This window comes from Heliangelus exortis, chromosome 7, assembly GCF_036169615.1.
Source record: "Heliangelus exortis chromosome 7, bHelExo1.hap1, whole genome shotgun sequence".
NCBI lineage: Eukaryota > Metazoa > Chordata > Aves > Apodiformes > Trochilidae > Heliangelus > Heliangelus exortis.
In genome coordinates this window covers 9,140,155-9,160,728 of record NC_092428.1, presented here as the reverse complement: position 1 = coordinate 9,160,728, position 20,574 = coordinate 9,140,155, and the positions used below count along the sequence as shown (strand labels likewise).

At 50.1% G+C, this 20,574-nt stretch overlaps 4 protein-coding genes across 13 annotated transcripts in view; 1 reads left to right on the top strand and 3 right to left on the bottom strand.

Moving 5' to 3' along the window:
* Positions 1-1,297: 1,297 nt before the first annotated feature.
* On the bottom strand, positions 1,298-4,386 carry CYP26A1 (cytochrome P450 family 26 subfamily A member 1). Its single transcript, XM_071748678.1, has 7 exons — positions 4,124-4,386; positions 3,738-3,962; positions 3,354-3,641; positions 3,090-3,239; positions 2,623-2,757; positions 2,281-2,433; positions 1,298-2,090 (listed from the first exon to the last, which is right to left on the bottom strand). Exons 1-7 carry the CDS (start codon positions 4,310-4,312, stop codon positions 1,749-1,751), a joined length of 1,482 nt encoding a protein of 493 aa, XP_071604779.1. The 5' UTR covers positions 4,313-4,386; the 3' UTR covers positions 1,298-1,748.
* A 164-nt stretch (positions 4,387-4,550) lies between these two features.
* On the top strand, positions 4,551-5,604 carry LOC139798274 (uncharacterized). Its single transcript, XM_071748679.1, has 2 exons — positions 4,551-5,052; positions 5,139-5,604. Exons 1-2 carry the CDS (start codon positions 4,685-4,687, stop codon positions 5,560-5,562), a joined length of 792 nt encoding a protein of 263 aa, XP_071604780.1. The 5' UTR covers positions 4,551-4,684; the 3' UTR covers positions 5,563-5,604.
* A 1,705-nt stretch (positions 5,605-7,309) lies between these two features.
* Positions 7,310-15,873, bottom strand: CYP26C1 (cytochrome P450 family 26 subfamily C member 1). The gene is made up of 6 exons (XM_071748680.1): positions 14,960-15,873; positions 14,659-14,883; positions 14,257-14,532; positions 12,469-12,624; positions 8,704-9,210; positions 7,310-8,416 (listed from the first exon to the last, which is right to left on the bottom strand). The coding sequence occupies exons 1-6, from the start codon at positions 15,149-15,151 to the stop codon at positions 8,054-8,056; spliced, it is 1,719 nt and encodes a 572-aa protein (XP_071604781.1). The 5' UTR covers positions 15,152-15,873; the 3' UTR covers positions 7,310-8,053.
* A 100-nt stretch (positions 15,874-15,973) lies between these two features.
* EXOC6 (exocyst complex component 6) overlaps positions 15,974-20,574 on the bottom strand; it is an 89,005-nt gene continuing 84,404 nt past the window's right edge. For 5 of the 10 annotated variants that reach the window (XM_071748667.1, XM_071748669.1, XM_071748675.1 and 2 more), the window contains 3 exons: positions 18,107-18,219; positions 17,594-17,605; positions 15,974-17,088 (listed from right to left, as the gene is read on the bottom strand). In XM_071748667.1, coding sequence (XP_071604768.1) covers positions 16,956-17,088; positions 17,594-17,605; positions 18,107-18,219 — 258 coding nt within the window. In that variant the 3' untranslated portion in view covers positions 15,974-16,955. Of the gene's footprint in view, positions 17,089-17,593; positions 17,606-18,102; positions 18,220-20,574 lie in introns of those variants that run through there. The other 5 variants (XM_071748668.1, XM_071748672.1, XM_071748676.1 and 2 more) reach the window with 2 other exon arrangements.

The following is a 20,574-nucleotide window of genomic DNA, read 5'->3' as shown; positions in this document are numbered from 1 at the left end:
CTATATTGTAATAAAGGGGTTTCCAACTGAGATTATTTATCAGATCCCTGGAAAGCATAATGGTTCAAAAGGCTTGCATAATAAAAATTACTTAATATTTTGAAGTTTGGCAAGAATACTTCAGGCACAATCTAAAAAGAATAGTTTTTGAATTTGTGGACTTCTAAAAGTTAAATACGAAAATGTTTTGATTGGTATGCTCATATGTAGATTGTGTATAAGGTTTTACATTAAAAGCTTATGTATTTAACAGACTAGTTGAAAATATATCAAATGTCCTATCAAAACACTCCTTAAAAAAAAATAAAGCCAAAACCTCGTAAGTGCTACTAAACACCTGCAGTGATTTTGAGCAACTGAACTCTGTCCTTAATTTTGGCTTTGGAAGAGCATAATGAAAATGTGACTATTTTCCAGAAGCAAACAAAAAAATTGATCAATGAGTCGATATGGTGCTGTTCATGACACTGAATTACATTGGTTTATTCTGTAGATGCTTATAGAGCCAGCCCATGTTGTTTGACTTTTCAGGGAAGACTAATAGGTGTAGTAAAGGGGGGGGTGGGGGGGAAGCACAAAAAACCTTATGGTTAAGCCAAAACAGGGGTCATGCCTAGGGCATTTTATCTGCCCTGCTTACACACCCCCAGGGAATTGCATCTCAACAGTTGATTCCCTGTTAATCAATTCACATTAGCACCTGCCTTTTAGTTTTCACTTTGCTGAAATCCAGGAAAGAAGTTCTTAAAACAAATATATGTTCTATCTCTGATCTAGTCAGAGTCATCACATTTCAAGAAATCCCAGCAGATTTTATTTGCTCTACCGGCTGATAAGAGACACCTTAGTAAGAAGATTCCAACCCAGCAGACCCACAGAACATGATCCAGTGGCTTCTACACAGGTCTGCGGTGTTATGGGAGGACCTATGGATTTTTTTTTATTCTCAACCTGTTTTGTTTTCTATAGCTGCAGAGAAAACCTTATGTTACATGTTATTATTATGCTTAGCTTTTCTTTCTTATTTACTATGTCTCAAGATGATGTGCTTGATAAGAGACTTGTGCCACTTCATACTTTGAGTGGGTGTTTCTGTGCTGCTCTTGCCACTTACAAGCCCTACCTTCCAACAACTGACGAGTCTCAAGTGATAATCACTTTGGTGGTGGGAGACGGGGAAGTTATGAGCACAAAATTAGCAAACAGCACATTCAAAAATGCAGATCTGACTTTACATTCAAAACCTTTATATTCATTAGTTAAACTGCTCTCTAATGTAAACACATCATACAGAGGATCATAAAAAATAAACTTTATTATCAAGCTTAAAATTCAAACATTAAACATAAGATATAGACACAAGTAATACTGAAAACATTCTCAAACAATAACCATTTTGGGTAATTTGGATGAGTAGCTAGTTACCTTTGTTCCAAATGCCTTTAAGAATATTTCTTAATACATACAGTGTCATGAAATGTCTTCAAATGCTTAGCTGGCCAGTTTTAATAAGATCTTTAAATAGGTAAAACATTTCTATAGAAATAACATTATTTAATTATGAATCTGAGACCCATAATTTTAGTGCTTGGGGAAAAATACCATAGCGTTTTGAAATATTTAGAAGACATAAATAACTATTATACATTTACAGTTTTAAATATTTAAAGGCCTTTGTTACTATAAAAAGTTACTATGTACATATTGGATGCTATATAGAAATCCAGCAGTAGGCAAGAGTTCAGATCTCAGATTTGGCCACTGAAACCTATGAATTTGGTAGGCAGATTGTCCACAGGGTACACTATGGGCCCTGTTTTCATTGTAGGAGGTCCATTCAGCAGCTGCCAGTCACAGCTTCGAGCCAGCTCCACTGTAAATATTTTCAGAAGGACTTTTGCAAACTCTTTGCCCACGCAGCTCCTCAAGCCCCCACCAAAAGGAATGAAACTAAACCTAGATGAATCCTCTGGAGATGGGGACATGAAGCGATCTGGGTTAAATTCATCCTTGTCGGTAAAGAGATCTGCCACATCGTGGGTATCACAGATACTGTAAATAACATTCCAACCTTTAGGGATCTGGTAACCCTATCAGAAGAAGAGAGAGGAGACATGAAGCACCTCGCTGTGTGAAATAATGTGAAGCGTCACTACCAGACGTGTTGATGCACCCCACCTCCCCCCTGGCTTCCTGCAGGTCACTCAAAGGCAGACATGCTACATCAATGCTCTAGTGTTTTACAGCTGTGCTGAGAAGTCAAACCCAAGCCCCACTTACATTTAGCTCAAGGGTCTTGAGTGCAATTCGAAATCCTCCAGGAACAGGAGGGCTCAGCCTGAGGGTCTCTTTGATGACACAACCTGTGTACTTCAGCTGCTCTAAGACCTCCATATCCAGCTGCTTCTCTTGGTTGTGACTGCACAGTAACCCCTAAAAAGCAAGATGTTGCCATAACATTTATGGAGCAAGTGTCCAGGCCTCCCAGCACTGCAAAGCAGCCACCTCTCAGTGAGTGGTGTTTTCCTGACAGGGTCAAGGGGAGCCCTGTCTAGGACACCTCTCCTGGGGGTATTTTCCCACTGCCCCCTCCTGTAAAATGGCTCTGGGGAAGACACACACCTTCACCTGCAGCTCTTTCCTCACTTTCTGCAGGACATCATGGTGGAGTCCTAGGAAGGCAACCAGCGACGTGGCAGCACTAGCAGTGGTTTCATGGCCCCCAAAGAGTAGCTCTGTAGCAGACTCCTTCAACTCCTTACACAGAGGACAGAGAAAGGATAAGACGGACCCCAAACAAAGTATCTGTACCAGGCCCATTCTACCACCACAACACTATGCATTGCTCCCAGATTGGAGCAGGCACGGGGGGGCCAGGATGGGAGTAGTGATCATGCTCCCCATGGACATGGCCCTGGTCCTGTGCACCCTATCCAACAGCCTGGTTGCAGTCTCTGCACCCCAGTGCACCCAAGCAAGGTTATTTCATGAGGGAAAGGAACCCTTGCTGCTCTCTTCTTTTGGCCCCAGAAGATACCTGTGCTGCTAACAGAGAGGAAAGGGACATATCTGATCCTGGGGAACCTCACCTGCATGTTGAGTTGCTCCCCGTTACCCTGAGTGTGCTCCATCAGCAGCTGCAGCACATCCTTGTAGCCACCCTCAGGCTCCTTGTGGGCCATCTTGGCACGGATATTCTCCTCAATCTTAGCGTGAATGACGTTGCGAGCCCGCAAGCCCTGGCCAGGCAGCATAGAGAATGTGGAACTTTGACCTTACTGCCATCCCTTCCATCCATTCTCCGCTGTCCTGGATGCAGGGGCACCCCCTCACCTCCCAGCCCGAAGTCTTACCCGGTAGAGCCCGCTGAAGGGCACATCGATGGGGAGGGAGAAGAGGTTGCGAATCATCTCCTCGAAGGCCTCCACCAGCTGCTGCTCACCGTCGGGGTTGGCCTGGCGGGGCTGGAAGCCCAGCAGGATCCTCATGGCAATGCGAAACATGAGGCGCTTCACCTCGGGGTACACCAGCAGGCAGGGCCCGGCGGCGCCCAGCCACCGCTCCAGGCAGGCGCTCACCTCTTCCTGGATGACGGGCACGTAGTGCTGCAGGGCGTCCCGGGAGAAGGCCCGCATGATCACCTACCCAGGGAGTTAGGAGATGGGGGGACAGGCTCAGCCGCCGCGCCTGGGGCAGCCGCGGCCGCACCCGCTCCCCGCCCGCCATCGGGACCGTACCTTTTTGCGGTGCTTGTGCTGCCCGTTGTGGAGATTAGAGAGGCAGCCCGAGCCCAGGATGGTGCGCACCGAGGCGGGCCACTGCACGGAGACGAGACGGTGCTCTCCCAGTAGAATGTGCCGCACGTTCTCGGCACCCATCACTCGCACCGTAGGCCGCCCGAAGAGGTGAGTCTTGTAAATGAAGCCGTATTTTTTGCGCTTCATTTGCAGGAATTTCCGCCTCTGGACCGTGGGGGGTGGGGAAAAAATAAAAATACATTTTAAAAAGGAGGAGAGGAAGGGGCAGGGAGAGCAGTTCTTTCCACCTGGGCATATCTCTCACCACGTATCTCCCTTCCCCGCAGCAAGGGAAGGGATCTCCTCACGGCATCGCCTCGCCTTACCTGCAGCACCATCTGCAGCGTTTCCCCGAAGAAGGGGAGCCCCATGGTGCCCGGGGGCAGCGGGAGGGGGCAGCTGGGGTCGCGGCCGCTCACACAGTAAAGATCCCAGAGCTTGACGGCGGCCAGAAAAAGTAGCAGGGGCAGCAGAAAGGTGCACAAGGCGCTGGCAACTAGGGCGGAGAAGCCCATGGCTGGAAACCTAGCCTAACCTAGCCTGGTCTGGTCCGGTCCGGTCCGACCCCCCGGGAGCTCCAAGTGCGCGCGCCAGACTAGCAGCGGGCCGCCTTTTATACCCTTCCCAGGTTGCTGCCCACCCTACCTTGGTCCGATAAATTAGTTCACCCAAAGTTCATCTTTAATTGAGGATTGCGGCCTGGCTCCTCCCCCCGAAATCTTTAACTATTTGCTTTGCGCGGCGCATCCTGCCCGCCGCAGACAACCGCCGGGCAAGGAAAGGTGCTGCCGGGCTCGGGGCTCGATCCCCATTGCACCGCGCTCGGGCTGCGGACGCTGCCGACAGCTGACAGCCAGGGGCGGTACGCCTCCTCGGACTAATCGCCGATGCTCTTTAGCGACCAGCGGGTTGCGACGAGAAATGTCCCGCAGCAGCACACGAGAGACACGTTCCCCCGGGGGCGCTCCGCGGCCGGTGCCGATGCGCGCTGCAAGCTGCCGAGCTCCTTCGCTCGCCCGCTGCTGCCGCCGGCCGGGAACGGCGAGTCAGAGGCCGGAGCTGCGGCCGGACGGGGCGGGCGCTCCCCAGTGCTGGAGGCGCCCGGTGCCCTCTGGGCAGAGCTGCAATTATGCTGCCGCATCGGCGGAGTAGCCTCCGCTGTCCTCTGGTTCACCTCGAAAGGCTCGGCTTGTATTTCTGCCCGGCCACGGAGGAAGGAACTGCAGCAGGCAGCAGTCCGTCTCACCCTGCCGATGTAGGTTCAAGCGCGGGTCAGCAAGGGAAAGGGAGGTGAGCTCGGAAAGAAAACACCCAAACCGCTATGCCCGGTTCCTCTCCCAGGCATCCGCTGCTCGCCCTCGCCCGGGGCTCGCTGGCTGTCACGGCCAGGAAGAAGAGCTCGGCTCGGCAGCGTCCCGGTACTGGTCTGGCACCCCGCCTGCAGCCACGGAGCGGAGGAGCTCCTTCCCGAAGCCGTCGGGTGGGAACCGGGGGCTGCTCACCGGAATGGAGCGGCAGATCCGGCCAGGAGGAGCTCGACGGAATAGGTGCCGTTGGCGGGGCTGCGGGGAGGCTGCAGTCGCTGTGGCAGCCGCTGTGTCCCGGCGCACGACGCGGCCGATGGGGAAAGCGGCGCCTGTGCACGGAGTGCGGCCGGGAGCGCGGGGCGCCCTGCCGGGTACAGCTGTTACCAATAAACTACCGTGCTTCCTTTTTTCCTTTCAGTTTTTTTTTCTTCTTCTCCGTGTTGCTTTTGTGCTCATAGACAAGCTCAATAAACACTGGAAGTTGTGCGTGTGTTTGTGTAGGGGCAAAGATGTCACTTTTAATTATTATTTTTCTGACAATCAGCGCATCACATGAGACCATCCGTGCTCTTACGATGCCTCGCTGCAGCGAGGCTGCCGCCTCCGCAGCACCTTGCTCAAGAGGGACCCCAATTCTGCCCCCCTCGGGGGTACTTCCCCGCCTCCGAGGTACGGTGCGGCTCCGCGGGGCCCGGCCGGCTCTGTCCGGGAGCGGCAGCCGCGCCCTGACCCGGCCCTCTCCCCTTGCCGGGAGCTGACCTGCTTGTGACCTACAACACGGACCGTGACATCTGCGTGAACCCGGCCGACAACTGCGCCAAGTTCACTGTCTATCAAAATAACGAGATACGGTGGCCTGAGCACCGATAATTGCCACAGGAAGGCTTTATTATCTCCCCAGCTGTGTATTCTGCAGCCATCGTCTCGAAAAAAATCAAATGCAAGAGAGTGAAAAGGATAATTAAAAACATCTTGGAAGAGGGTCAAGAAATTAACAGCCTAATATGAACAAACTTTGATGACAAGGAACAATTATTACACTTCATTTGGAAATGCTCGTGTTTATCTGCAAACAAAATCAATTTCAAGTTTTTTTTTTTTTTTTTTTTTTTTTTTTTAAACGAGATTCATGTTACATTTTTCAGCCAGTGGCTGTGGGGCTCGTTAGCGCTCGGGGTAATTTTTAAGTACGCTGCTGGAGAAGCGCCGGCCCTCCCGCACCCGGTGATGGGCGCTGTAGGCGCAGCCCTGCCTGCGGTGGGAGCCTGCATCGCCCGCAGGTCTCAGCCACACTAGCAGCTCCTGCTGACTAGTCAGTCATTGCCGCTTGCAGCCACCACCTACTGATTTCACATCTGATAGCCAAAAAATTCACCTTTCAGGACAAGGTCAGGAAGGGCAGGGACTCTGGTTCACTACGGGGTCGACCTGCATTTTATTCAGCCCTGCAGTTCGACCTCTTCCAGATTTGATCTGTCAAATTCGGGAGCTGCATTTCTACCCCAGGTAGCATGCTCACCCGTCAGCCTCTGAGGCCCACTGCAGTGCCCCAGCACGGACCTGCAAGGGAGACCGGACCTGCAAGGTCATTTGTAGTCTGGCACTGAGGCAGGACAATGAGATTCAGGGGACACGGGAGCTCCCCAGAGCCTTTCCAAAGGGATTCTGTGCCTGTGCCACATTTCTGCCTTTGCAGGTCGAGCTGCTTCTGTTTCTTCACACAGAGCACTCTGTGGCACCAGGCTCAGGATGCACTGGAGGGAGAAAGTGGATGGTTTACCCCATTGCTTCCACACAGGACATGTGACAGTGGAGAGCACTGGTGAAGCTGAAAGGAGCTTATAAACATGTTGCAGCACGCCAAGGACCTGGCCTCAGCTCTGTTACCAGTGCACCAGCAACTTCATTTTACATAGGAGAGAAATACCCCATGTCTCAGTGAGGCAAGTGGTACTCAAAAACCAACTAAAGAAGTGTCTTCAGCAACCAGGCTTAGCGCTTGGTACCACCCCCCGGGGGGCCCCACAGAGCTGCTGTCCTGGCACTTTCCCTGGCAGAGCTAGATTGTGGGAGGTGACAAGGCCAGTCTGGCCAGCCAGCCACTATGGGCCGTGTTTCACATTGCAGATACTCCCTCTCCAATGTGAACAGTATAATCAGGAACAGAGAGGATTTTACACTACAAATCAGATACATTCAGAAATGTCCATTTTGCAAATATTTATTTCTCAAAGCTCTCTTCCCTGCTTCTGTCTAATTCCTCCCTCAGGCTGGGGAGTGCATCCTCAGAGGTGGGCTTCATGGCAGACCCCAAGCAGCAGCACGGGGTCAGGCACAATGCCCATGGCTACTACTACTGAGTGAATGCGCGACACTCTCTTTGTGCCAGCTCTAATGGGAAATGCAGGAATGAGATTAAATATTTACAAGAAAAAACACTTTACACTCTATTATTCTAGCTACAGCTGATGCCATGGAATGGGCAGCCCTGGCTTGTGTTTCCCTTCAGAGTTCCCCCATCTTCCCTCTTTTCACATCTAAAAAGCTACAGCGTGCAGGATGTTTGTCATGACTCTCTGCTAACACACTCACAAGAGAGAATCCTGGGACAGAATAGCTCTGGGAGCCTTAGCTGTGGGGCTGGGAGTTCAACTCCCCATCCCTGGTGGCTGGAGACGTGTGGGGCAGGGCGTGGCTGAGCCCCTATGGATGATGCTCCCTGTCAGCAGCTTCAGTGGGTTTTCCCCCTGGCTGGGGCTGGGGCTGAGGCTCACTCAGGTGCTCAGGAGCAGGACTCTGCATGACTCTCCCTACTGGCTTGCACACCAGGAAGGGAAAAATAAGACTATGGGGTTTTGCATTGCAGTGACCCCATGCAGCAGAGACCTGCCCCTGGCAGCTGTGGAGGGGCATCGATGCCAGGGCTGAGTGGGTCAGTGTACCCCCGGCTCAGGCCTCACTGCTGCGGCTGCACCGCAAGGGGTGGAAGTAGAGCTGCAGCCCATCATCAACAGGGTGCACGATGGGCACGGTCTGCATAGAGGGATAGCTGGGGGTGGCCAGTTCCCAATGGGCAGTGCTGACCAGCTCGATGGCCAGCAGCTTGAGGATGGTCTGTGCCAGTTCCTTGCCGATGCAGCTCCGTGCTCCTCCACCAAAGGGGATGTAGTGGAAGTGGCCCACAGCCTCCGTCCGGGCAGCACTGAAGCGGTCGGGGTCAAAGTCATCGGGGGGGCTCTGGTAGACAGCAGCTGTCTCATGGGTGTCACGGATGCTGTACATGACACTCCAGCCTTTGGGGATCTGGTAACCCTGAGGGGGAAGAGAGAAAAGGGGAGGAGTGGAGCTTTACATACCTGCACAGCTGGCTGAGCTAGTGAAGGGTGAGCAGGGGGTACCTGAGGACTTCCCCACCACACAGCACATCTGCTCGGCAGCTCCTTATCTTCCCAGCACAGCTGGGACCCATGGAGATAGCTGGATGCCACCTTCCCCTGAGCTACGCTGCCAACCACCACCACTGTGGACAAGTGGTCCTTGCAGGAAGTGGCGGGCTGCAGCTCCTTAGCAGTTTGGCTGGCGTTTGAGGAGGCACTTACATCCAGCTCGAAAGTCTGCAGCGCCGTCCTGTAGCCTCCGGAGACAGGGGGCAGCACCCGCAGAACCTCCTTGATCACACAGTCCAGGTAGCGCAGCCGGCTCAGCTTCTCCAGGCTGATGTCTGTGGGGCAGGGACAGCTCTGCCCTGACGATGCCTGGAGCTGGGGGCAAGCACAGTGACTGCTTTGGGGCAGGATGGGATCCAGCAGGGCATGGGCCTGAGGCAAACTTTCCTCTGTTGAGCCCAGGGGCAGGCTCTGGTCCTCAAGAACATTTTCAGCTGTGTGGCAGAGAAGTGGTTTCTTGCTGTGCCTACTCTGGGATGTCAGGGTGTCTGAGCAAGGTCCTGAAGCACAGCACTCACTCTGCTGGTACAACCCATGAGACATCAGCTCCTGCTTAATTTTTTCAGTCACTGAGGGATGCTTCAGCAGCAGAAGGATCAGAGAGGTGCTGGCACTAGCCGTGGTAAAAAAAGCAGCAAATATGAGCTCAATTGCTGCCTCCTGGGAGAGGAAGGAAGGTGACAGATTTGAATGCCATTTTAAACTAGTTGCAATTCAGACTTTTCACATTTTGCAGGGTTTGTCCCTGTGCAGAGGGCCCTGGCTACTCCTGCTCTCTACTCTCCATAGACCTGCACCCACTCTGGGTTGGCAGGGACCAAAACAAGACACACTTGTTCTTCCATTTCTGTATGAACTGGACATCCACTTGCCAAGTGACCAATGAAGAAACACAATTGAGGTGACCTCAAATCCAGCTCTTCTGAGCTTTCCTCCCAAGATTCACAAATTTTAAAGAAGCATTTCAACATGCATTTTAACATACTGAGTGAGTTCATTTCAAGCATTATGATTTTTACCTTCATCTGCCAATTCCCCTTTGTGCCCACCTTTTACCTTTCTGCCCAGCCAGGGGTTATGAGGCTGTGCATTTATGCATATATCCTAGATGCACTAGAATATAAAATGGGCTGCATTTGATCCTTCTGCAGTTTTAAGTGACTCTTTCTTTGGGAGAGGACTCAAACCAACAGAGCTGGAAGCAGAAAGACCTCCCTGCTATAGCAGGTCAGCCCAGGAGGTGCTGTAGCCAGCTCTCCCACAGGGATGCACACACCAGGCAAGGGACTTGATCACATTCCAAGCTTTACAGCTTGGAGCACAGCAACCTGTGATAAACTTTTCAAAATTGTTTTCCAAAAGTTACAGGTTTCCTGGAACTGGGTTAGGACATGTCATATCTCTGACAGCAAACATAACGCCCAAACATAACAGCAACATCTGAAGGTGCCACTGGCTCTGCAGTGCTGGGCTGGGAGCACTGAGGCCAAGGGAAAGGCCCAGGGAACTGCCACCCTGGGAGGGGCTGGGACCTGGCTGGCAATACTGAGCACTAATTGCTCCAGCCCAGTGGCAAAGCAGAGCCCAGGGAAACTGAGTGTTTTCCTTTCACACAGGTATGTGTCTGGATTTTAAACTGCTCTGACACAACTGGTTTCTGGAGAGTTTAAGCCAAAAAGATAGGGAAGGACACTTGAAGCCTGAAGGTATCTGGAACCAAGTCTGCTAAGGTCAGGGGTAATGTAATAAGGATTACTCTTTGCTACCCTCCCCAGTGCCATATATTTCCTGGACTAGAGGCTTTTGACAAAGAACAGCTCTCAAGGGCATCTTTCAGTTGAAATAAAACCTTTGAAATAACAGATCCCCATCAACTCCCATCACACCTCCTGCAGGCATTAGCAGGAATTTTTACATTCACAAGGTAGAAGACCCAGATAAAAAGAAATCTCTCAATTCCACTATTTGCAATTAAAACCCAAGACATTTCAATAACACGCAAGGAATTTAGCACAGTCTCTACAATTTAAAATAACAACCCTTATGACTCTCTGCATCAACTTCTGACAGTGCTGCTACATAAGTTGTGACACCGAGCTGCTGACCTTCCCTCCTTGCATTTACAAGGCCAATATAAGGGGTGAGTTGGAGGCAGCATCCTCCCACAGTTTCACCAGTCCCTGTGCTACAGCCCAAATTCCCACCCTGGGAGGCAGGACTGGTGGCATTACAACTTCATGCATCCAGCCCATGGTAGCACTATTACATAGGATTATTTTTGTTTTTAAATCATTTGAAGGTTTTAAATGTTTTTAAACAGCATTTTTGACAAAGTGATATCTTTTTAATGACCTTTACATTTCAAGGGTCCTGCTGAGTTCATGCCAGCAGTGCCAATCATAGTGTATTTCTGGGGAAACAGTCCTTCAAATTAATTAAAACAAAAAAAAAATTGGTAACTACTGTGTGCCAATGTTAGAGTGTCTCTCCAAGTCAGACACATTCACAACTCTGAGACAGCTTTGGACTTTTTATCAAATTACACCATTTCACTGGGTGAGAGCTCTAGTACTGTTTTACTAGAGTGGAGAATATTGTTGCAAATGAAAGCATAGGCAGCTTAGCTTGCAAATAATGTTGTTAAATACAGTCAAGATAGAAAATTTCTAACTGCAAAGTACAGAACATGGGATCACTGCCATGTTACTCCATGTTATGTTTAATATCCCCTCATTCCACTTGTGGTCAAAGCCAGGAACATAATGAGAGATGTTGCAATTACTTGTGTGTAACATTCATGTAAATACTAACAGAGATTAATCAGATTAATCAATCACAATCAAGTACACTTTGAACCTGGCAATTATTTTTAAAAAATATAATAAAAACATTTTATTACAATAAATAATATAATAAATAACTAGAATAAAATTATTTTAGTAATATATGCTGTTCTAATGATTCTATGGTGCTATGATTTTAATTGTACCAGCCACTGTGAAGTCTTTCAAATACTTTAGAGACTGAGAGATTACACCTTTACAAAATATCTATAAAACATTAGTCTTCAGACATTTTGCTTAAATACTTAAATAAATGGTAGAATTACATGTGTTCTATACTTTTAAACACTATTCAGTTGCTGCAACTATGCTTCAAAACTTATTATATAAATGCAGGGTCAGCTGTCATTAACTGACACCAAGTGACCTGGAGCTATGAATGATGCAGTACTAGCGACAAGTTTTTCCCGTGATCTTTGGCCAAAATACTCCTCACATTCAGTGGATAGTTTTGGTTCAGAAAGGACTGCTGGGTTCATCCCTACATCACAGTGATGCATCACACAAATCCACAAGCTAAATGACCTGACTAATGATGAGGTGATAGGGAATGACCAGGAATCCATTGCCCCATCCCTAGCCCCATTTTGATATATTGTCTCAGATTTCTGGGTACCGAGAGAGCCCTGAGGAATACAGTCCATGATCTACACACTACACTATGCCAGCAGCAGGGGCGTGTTTGAGGAGCACAGAACTAACTATAAATATTTCCAAGATAGTATCTTGGAGGTTACTGAATGCACATTGACCTACAGAGCCTTAGCACAGCACATAATCCTACCAGCACCCAAAGTCAGGCTTATGCCTGGTGGCCATGAAGAGGAAAGGCAGAGGAGGCAATTACTCCTTTTTTAAACACCAGCTGTCTTCTAATGCAGAGACACAATCCTACAAGAGCATATGAGCGTGTCAAGTCAAAGCTTTCTCACTTGTGCTGGAGATGGTGTCCTCAGAGCTGGTAAGAAGAGGGCAGGAGATGGTGGTGGGACCACACACAACCCTTGTCCTATCCCTCAGCCCAGGTTTCTCAAATAGCCAGTCGTAAGGGACACTGCAAGGGGGTTGCCCTTACCTTTAACTCCTGCATGGTGAATTCTTTGCCATGCTCCTTGGCACTGTTAATTATGAAATCCAGAGCATCGCTGTGGTCTTCTGGGTTGTTTCTCAGCAATTTTTCCTGTATAGCCTTCTCCATAAACTCATGTAGCATGTCCCGTGCTTTGATTCCCTGTGGGAGGCAGACACAGTTCAGGAGCACCTCAGGAACTGCCCCCCTCTCCAGAGAGACTAGGGGACCCCAAGCGTGGCAGTCCTGAATCCTAGGATCTGTAACAGCAAGAACTCTTTAATCTGTTGTCCAGCCCCAGAGCCTTGCAAGAGGCAGCAGTTTGGGAGGAAATATTGCAAATTCAGTTGCCTTGCTGTTGTGCATCAAATACAACAAGTTCTAAGAAGCACTATGAGAGGAAAAGAAAACAGTAAACTCATGGTACCAAGTCCAGAGGTAGCTGTGCTCAACAAATCCACAGTTACGTCAGGTCCAAAAGAAGCTTGCCCAAAGGGATAGGAAGAAGTAACTTAATAAAACTGAATCCAAGCAGCAAGACACATCTGAGACAGGAACAAATGAATGGCTTTACTGGGGCATAGTAGATAAAGACACATTTATCACACTCAGTGAATCACCTCCAGTTGTGTTGCACCCCTGTGCAGCAGAACATTTAGGCAAGGTCTCAGCAAGTCAAGTGATGGGCAATCTCTTTGCAAGTGCAAGATGGAGAGAGTCATTGAGTGTCTGGCTCTGTATGAAGATGCCTCCTGCAAAAGCCAGAAGGACCAGAGATTTGGGATGAAAAATGGTTGTGCCCAGATGTTGGGAAGATACAAAGGCTGAGATTTGAGGTGGGAATGATCAGAAAAAGGAAACAGGGTAGGGAGCAAGAGGAAAGACAAGGGAAGCTAAATGAAAGTTGGAGAGATGGGTTTAGGGTCAGACAGGATACGCCTAACCTGAGAATGACCAAGGAGGGACAGGACTGAGCTCATGCTGATGACAACCTGCAAAGGGCAACTAAGCAGAGAAGACAAGAGCTTTGAACTGGTGGACTGGCTGGGAAAAGTGATTGTGTGGGGAAGAGCTCACAGTGGAAATAAAAGACCAGGCAAGATCTGGCTAAAAAGGGCAGGAGACTTGAGCTGTGGTAAGGGTGAAGAACACAAAAGTCAGAGATGGGAACGCAGACTGAAATGGGAGATGAGGCGTGGGACACAGGACTGATACCTAGAGCAGGATGTGGGAAGGCAGGCAGGGCAAGGGAAGGACAGCAGGGAAGTAACTGTGGCTTGAAAGAAAAGACAATCCCTCTGCTGTATTCCCCTCTGGGAACCCTCACTGTCCTCTGCTGCTGGGGCACAAGGGACCAAGGTACATAAGAGGTCCTTGGACTGCCCTGAGATGCATAGGGAATGCATCTCAAGTTAGTTTGAACAATGCTGCGCTCACCAGTCCTTGTGCTCATGCCCATGGACTCCCTGCCATGGGCTGACAGGAGTCCAGGTGGGATCATATAGGACAAAGACCTGACATGATGGCCTAATTAGAGGCAAGAGAGGCAATATATGGAATAAGGGAGGAGAGGAGCTCTGTGCTGCAAAATGAACTGCAGCTAGTGCTCAGCATTGCTGGAAGCCAGCTAGCAGAAGTTGAGCGCTGCAGAGAGATGGGGAGATAGCTGAGGTGGGCAAGACACCAGGCCCTCAGACCAGAAACAGGGTGCTGCAGGTGTCCTGGCCCATCAGAAGTGTCCCTGGGTAGGCCTGGCCCCACCCCAGGCAAAGGGAGCGGGGCAGGTGTCAGTACCTTGCGCAGCCCGCTGAAGGGTATGTTGAGGGGTAAGGAGAAGAGGTTCTCCACCAGTTGTTCAAATGTTTTGGCCAGGTCCTTGAACTGCTTTTCCTCCAGGCGGAGTCCCAGAAGAATCCGAGCTGCAATGCGGAAAGTTAAGGTTTTAGCGGAGGAATAAACTGCGATGGAGCCTGGCTCCATGCACCAGCCCCGCAGCTCCCAGCTCACAACCTTCTGGATCCGTGGCAGATAGCTCTCCAGGGCAGTGCGGCTGAACACTCTGGCCAGGATCTAGGAGAAGAAGGGTAGGAACAGAAGCAGGTGGTTAAGTAGCAGGTTCCATGTGCCACCAAGACCCAAGTCTGGGCAGGAGGTGGTACTTGGGCTGTGTGCCATCGAGGCAGCCACCAGGCTCACCTTGCGGCGCTGGCGGTGCAGGTCACCGATGGAGCCAAGCAGGGTGTGGGAGCCCAGGATGATCTGGGTGCTCTGTGGCCACTGCGTGCTGACCAGCGTGTGCTCGCCCAGCAGGATCTTGCGGATATTCTCAGCACCCGTCACCCGCACCACCGGCCGGCCCAGTAGGTGGGTCTTGAAGACGTTGCCGTATCTTTCCCGCCGAGAGCTGTGGAAGCGGGAGCCCTGGGGACGAGCTACAGGTCAGGCCGGGGCTCTCGCCAGCCCCTTCCCACACTGTCCTCGTCCCACTGCGCCTTACCTGGAGTAGCCATTGCAGGGTCTCCCCGAAGAAGGGCCAGCCCATGGAGCCCTTGGGCAGGGGCAGGGCGCTGGTGCGGTCCCGGCTGAGGCTCCAGCGGAGCGCCCACAGGTGCCGGCACAGGGTGATCAGCAGAGCCAGGGCGAGCAGCGCCAGCGCCGCCGCTTCGGGCCAGGAAAGCCCGGCCGGCATCCTCCTCCCGGGCAGCGGGAGACGGGGCGGGAGCAGGGCGGCGGCAGCTCCCCGCCCCGGGGCCTCGGTCGGCTCGGGGGGCGGCCCCGGCGGCTGTCAAATGTGAGGGGACCGAGCGCACTGCGACTTCGCTACCGGCGGCGGGCGCTCCGTGGCTGGGCCTGCCGGCTGCTGCCCCGCCGGCCCCGCTCGCTCCTGCTGCCGGTTCTCTGCCGGGCCACATTTATATAGATATTGGCCACTTACGCCCGATCCACCTTCGGAGATGACGTCTCTGCTGCATATTTAAGCAGCGCGGCCAAGTGCGGTGATTGGAGCGGGAGAACGGGGGATAGTGACTGAGGGGCGCGGGGACGGCTGCCAGAGGGGCGGGAGAGGCCGGGGCAGCCCCCCTCTCCCTGAAGCGGGGGGCCCGGTCCCCCTCCTGGCCCCTCAGGGCTCCTTCTACCCCAGCCAGGCCGCCTCCGCCGCGGGACGGCTGCCGCTCGGCGCGAGGTACCGGCAGGCTCTGCCCCGTGCCCCGCTGGGACCCCCGAGACCTCCCCATGGGCCACCCCTTCCTGGCGTCCGAGGAAGGCAGCGACTCCCGTCTCAGGGTCGTCCCAGCCTCGCTCCGAAGGCGCGGCCTTGCCCGGTAGCCCCGGAGCCCAGAGCCAGCCCGGTGGTTGCCGCAGCGCCCTCGGCCCGCACCCCACCATCGGGGCCGCCCGCACCACTGCCTGCCTGCTCTGGGGTTAATCACCAAAGAGCCGGGAACTGAGAGGTTCCCACGAAATCAGCTCTGCAGTGTGTTCAGTATGTGAAATTAAACAGGAATATAGGTGAGGTTTGTATCACTGTATTTAGACCATCAATACCTTAAAAATACAGCGAAAATGTACATTTTACACATTACATTTGGTTTGTATTTGTTAGACATTCTCTTTGTGTCTAAAATAGCCAGGAGGGGACAGTGCAAAGTGATCATGGTGGGATGAAATGCTAGTTGCTGGGATGGGTCTGAGGGTAAAAAGAGCATACTGACAAACAGATGCAGCACAAAACCAGCAGTAGCAAATCTATTCCTTACTGCAACCTGGGAAAGAGAACCCGCAGTCTTACAAAAGTACAGTTAGAAATGGTAACCCTGAGGAACAAAACCAAACCAAACGGAAAAGTCACATTATAAGGAACTAAAATGGTTATTTACATTCACAACTTCAAGAATAAACCCTTGTGGAGAACAAAGCCCTAGTGCTAAATAAATATCAAGTCTAGATCTCAGGTAGTTTTCAAAGGTACTAAAAATCAGAAGATTTTTTCATACCTCCAGACTACAAAATCTGGTATACAAAATCCTGTCCAATCTCTTTAAGGCTAATATACATTTCACTCAGGAAAATGATAGGCGGCATCTGAAACGCGAGTATTGCAGTGCTTAAAAAACATTAAATTAGGATTTATCTAGAAAAACAGCAAGGAACATTTTTCAAATAATTCCTACCAGGAGCTAAATTTTGGACACCATGTCTACAGATATTTAAATAACATATTTACAGTTCAGCTGTTCCATGTACAATATGATTGAGCTGGTTTTTATTGTACAGCCTCATTTTTCATAATTTGTTTACAATATACAAAATAGTATTCAATCCATTAAAAATACATACAAAGAATTGTTTGCTGAAGACTGTGTACAAGCCATTTACTACATTTTTCCTTTACTCAGTCAACTGAATGTCCTAAATGATTGCACTGTTTGCTTAGTAGAAATAGTGGCTAACAAATACCTCTTGGCGTGATTAGATACTGTCGATTTTAAGGTCTATGTGTGCTGGGACATACCATTCACTAAACTCCTAAGTTGCTTTACTACAGTCTCTATCAGCTTCTGCTTGTCACGATCATTCTTCCTGAACTGAGCAAAAATGTTGTTCTTTTTGCTGGAGTCTTTCATTCTGCAGAAATAAAAATTTAAAAATAATTAAAAAGCAAATGATACAGATATGTTAGGGAGATAATTTTAAAAGAAAAAAAATTACTGTTAAAATGAGTTTGCTTTTGTTCTTTTGATCTTCCTGCTAGTGAGCAGAAATACTACAAAACCTATAATCCGTGTGTTCTTAAATTAAACTTCCACAACGTGGAACTCTTTTTAACATATATTACTTAACAAATCTCCCAAAAATATTATGAAATTTCAATTCGTGAGGAAACTGACCCTATGTCACAGTTTAACAAACCAGGACACCCTACCAGTTGTGTTAGGAGAGAATCAGAACACAAAACCCGTTAGTATCATCTGCTCCCATGGGAAGTTCAGGCTTAGTGGTGTTTTGTTCACCAGCAAATTACCGGGTATCATTTTTGCTGATCTCCGGTACCCATAGATTTAAAAACGAAATTCGGGACATAAAATAAATTCAGGCAACAATATTTTGTCACAATATCGGTGATACGTACCCTCTGTGGACTCTGCAAAACACACATTCATCGCAGGCAGAAGAGGAAAGAAAACAGTGTTAGAAAATGTCTCTAAATCTCAAGATATTTTGATGCAGTTTTTGAAGCACGGTAATGCTCGGCCGGCGGCAACGCACCTTCCCGTACCCTGTCCTCCCCAATCCACTCGCCGGGCCCGCCGAGACGCTCGCACCGGCTCTACCCTACCCCGGCGAAGCCCCAGGCATTTCCCTTCCCTGAAGCGACAACTCGGGCGGCCGCAAGCTGCTCCGGGCTCAGCGGCACCGCCCGCGGCTCTGCGCGGCTCTCGGCGCCGGGACAGCGACGCGCTGCCGCCGGGACACCGCTGCAGCCGGGACACCGCCGCCGCAGCTCCCGGGACCGCGGCCCCGGCCTCGCATCAGCCCCGTGGGTGCCGAGCTGGGAGCGCTGCGGCGCCGGTGCTGTCCCTGCCCGCAACCGCCCGCCCCGCCGATCGGAGCCCCGCGCCGGCAACCCCGGCCCCCCACTTACTTCTCCAGGAGCGTGAGGGCCGTGCTGGGACTGACCCGCAGGTACTTGGAGGTGGCCTGTCCGTAGTCAGCCAGGTAGGTGGACCAGTCCCACACCATGAAGAGGTCCAGGAGCTGGGGGGAGGTTGGGGGGAAGAGGCGGGTGAGGGACTCGCTCTGCGGGGAGGAGGCTCGCGCCCCGGCCGGGCCGTGCCGGTCCAGACGTACCCCCTCGCCGGGAGCCGACAGACCCTTCACCTGCTCCTTTCCAGCGCCTTCTCGCCCCCTCCGTGTTGGGAGGTGGCTGCGCCGGTCCGGCCCTAAGAGGGGATGCTTATGGCTTCGCGCTTTGGTGTTTCGGGACCCTGCTTTACCGTAGGAAACGAAGAGGGGATACTGGTGTCTGTTGTTGCCCACAGAAATTTAAACCAGTGGTCCAGGTAGTCTCAATTAAGTGAATTGAAACAACCCCTGGTGCGCTCTCCACGGTGACCAGTCCTCATGACTCAGTCCCAAGCCCTGAGCTTACTCTTGGCCCAAACAACCCCCAAAACCTTAAATGGTGGAAGAAAAAGCCCTGCATCTGGCCACAGCTCCGAATCGGGTCTCATGATCTCGGAGCTGCTGTTCAACCAAACATCCTGCTTTTAAAAGCTCCAGCTTCACACCCCCCCACCATCCCATGCCTCACCTTGTCCTGCTGTTGAGGGCTAACGTGGGCTTGTTCTCAGGCAGCCCTGTGTTAGCCAAACCTATTGCTAAAATAAGCGTGGGGAACCATTAGCAACACTGCCTCAGCTGGCAGGAACCATGGCTGATCTGCTGAGATGGGTTCTCAGTGTAACCTGGAGCCTCTGCTACATCAGTAGTGCTTAGAAAGATGGGATGGAACACGATTTTCTGTAACGAAACCGTTTTAAGAAACATACCAGATTCCTGCAGGCCAGACCATTTTGTTTTTAAATAAAGAACCCTTTTCAGTTTAAACATTTGCATCTGCTAAGGCACACTAGCCTGGGTACAACAGCAGTGGCCCCTGCTCCTGCCAGCAAGGATGCAGAAGGCAACCCCTCCTCTGACTTATCAGGATACTCAGTGAAGAAGGACTGCATCTCTGAGAGCCTTGCCTTACTTAAACTTCTTAGCCTGATAAAACATCACAGACCTCCAGTGGTCCTCCCAAAAATAACAGCACCAACTTAACTACAAACTAAAAGCACACACACGGTCTTCAGAGCTTCAAATTTATTTGCCTTTTTCCTCAGAATTTTTCCACTTCCTAACCCCTTTCTTATGTTATTTTCAAATAGAGTTTCTGGTTTGAATAAATTGTTTTCTATTTAATTACCGCTTCCATATATGTAGTATAGTATTTTATCAACATGTAGTAACATTTCCTGACTTTGTAACAGACCTCTGACACAGTTAATACTGTCATTCTAAAGTTCTCCAGAGACCACTAAAAACTGCAGTGACATCTAGATTATACACTTGACCATCTCATTTGAGAGAAAGGTGTTTAGAAAATGAGGAGGCTATTTCTCTACTGACTACATATCCATGATAGCTGTCAAGATCAAACTCAACTTCCTTCTTTCTCATAAAGCACCTTCTCAGGGTGGGCACCATCAATTCTCCTACTGACCTGAAGAGAAGAGAGTAGGCCTTTCATCACTAAGCAAACAGACTTGGGAAGGTTCCAATAACTCAAGAATTAGTAGCATCTGTGAAACTGAAGGCCTCCCCCAGTTGCTGCTGCATGTTACTTGTGCTATTATTACCTGTGCTGTAACAGGCAGCAGTGCCCAGGCCTCATAGAGGCTGTATGATATATCCAAAAGCATGATCAAAAGAACAGCAAGACAAGCAGATGCACAACACAAAACCTGGGAGGATAAAGCAGACAACCATAGGAACCCAAACTATGTAATACAGAGACTTCATGTTCCATCTATCTTATGGAGAAGTAAACAGAATGCATTAACAAATTACTAGTAATTACAATGCCACTTGTCACAGTCTCCACATGGAAGATGGTGCTTAAGAAAGGACAATGCCAATGGTCCTGCAGCAACTGTGTTCAGTAAATCAATGGTGAAAAATTTCATTTCTTATCCCTATTGTAAGATTGAAATTGAGGATTCTGGTTAATGACTATACAAACCTGAAGCTCCCTGTCCCATTAGAAACATGGGCCCAAAGCCAAATGTGACTGTCAGAATTCTAGTGCTTGACAAGTTCAAAGAAACTTTCCTGAAACTATTGCACCAGCAATTATCATACCATACTTTAAGTGTTTGAATCAGCCATCTGATTGTGTTGTAGCTGTAGGATATCTCAGTGACAGTGACAGCAGGGGTGGAAGATTATACCTCATTTGTTAATTGATCAGGCACAGGTGGGCATATTAGAAGCCTCCAAACAGACCATGATGGAGTCTGTTCTTTTCAACAGACAATGTCCCAAGAAAACACAAAGCACATTTTGTGC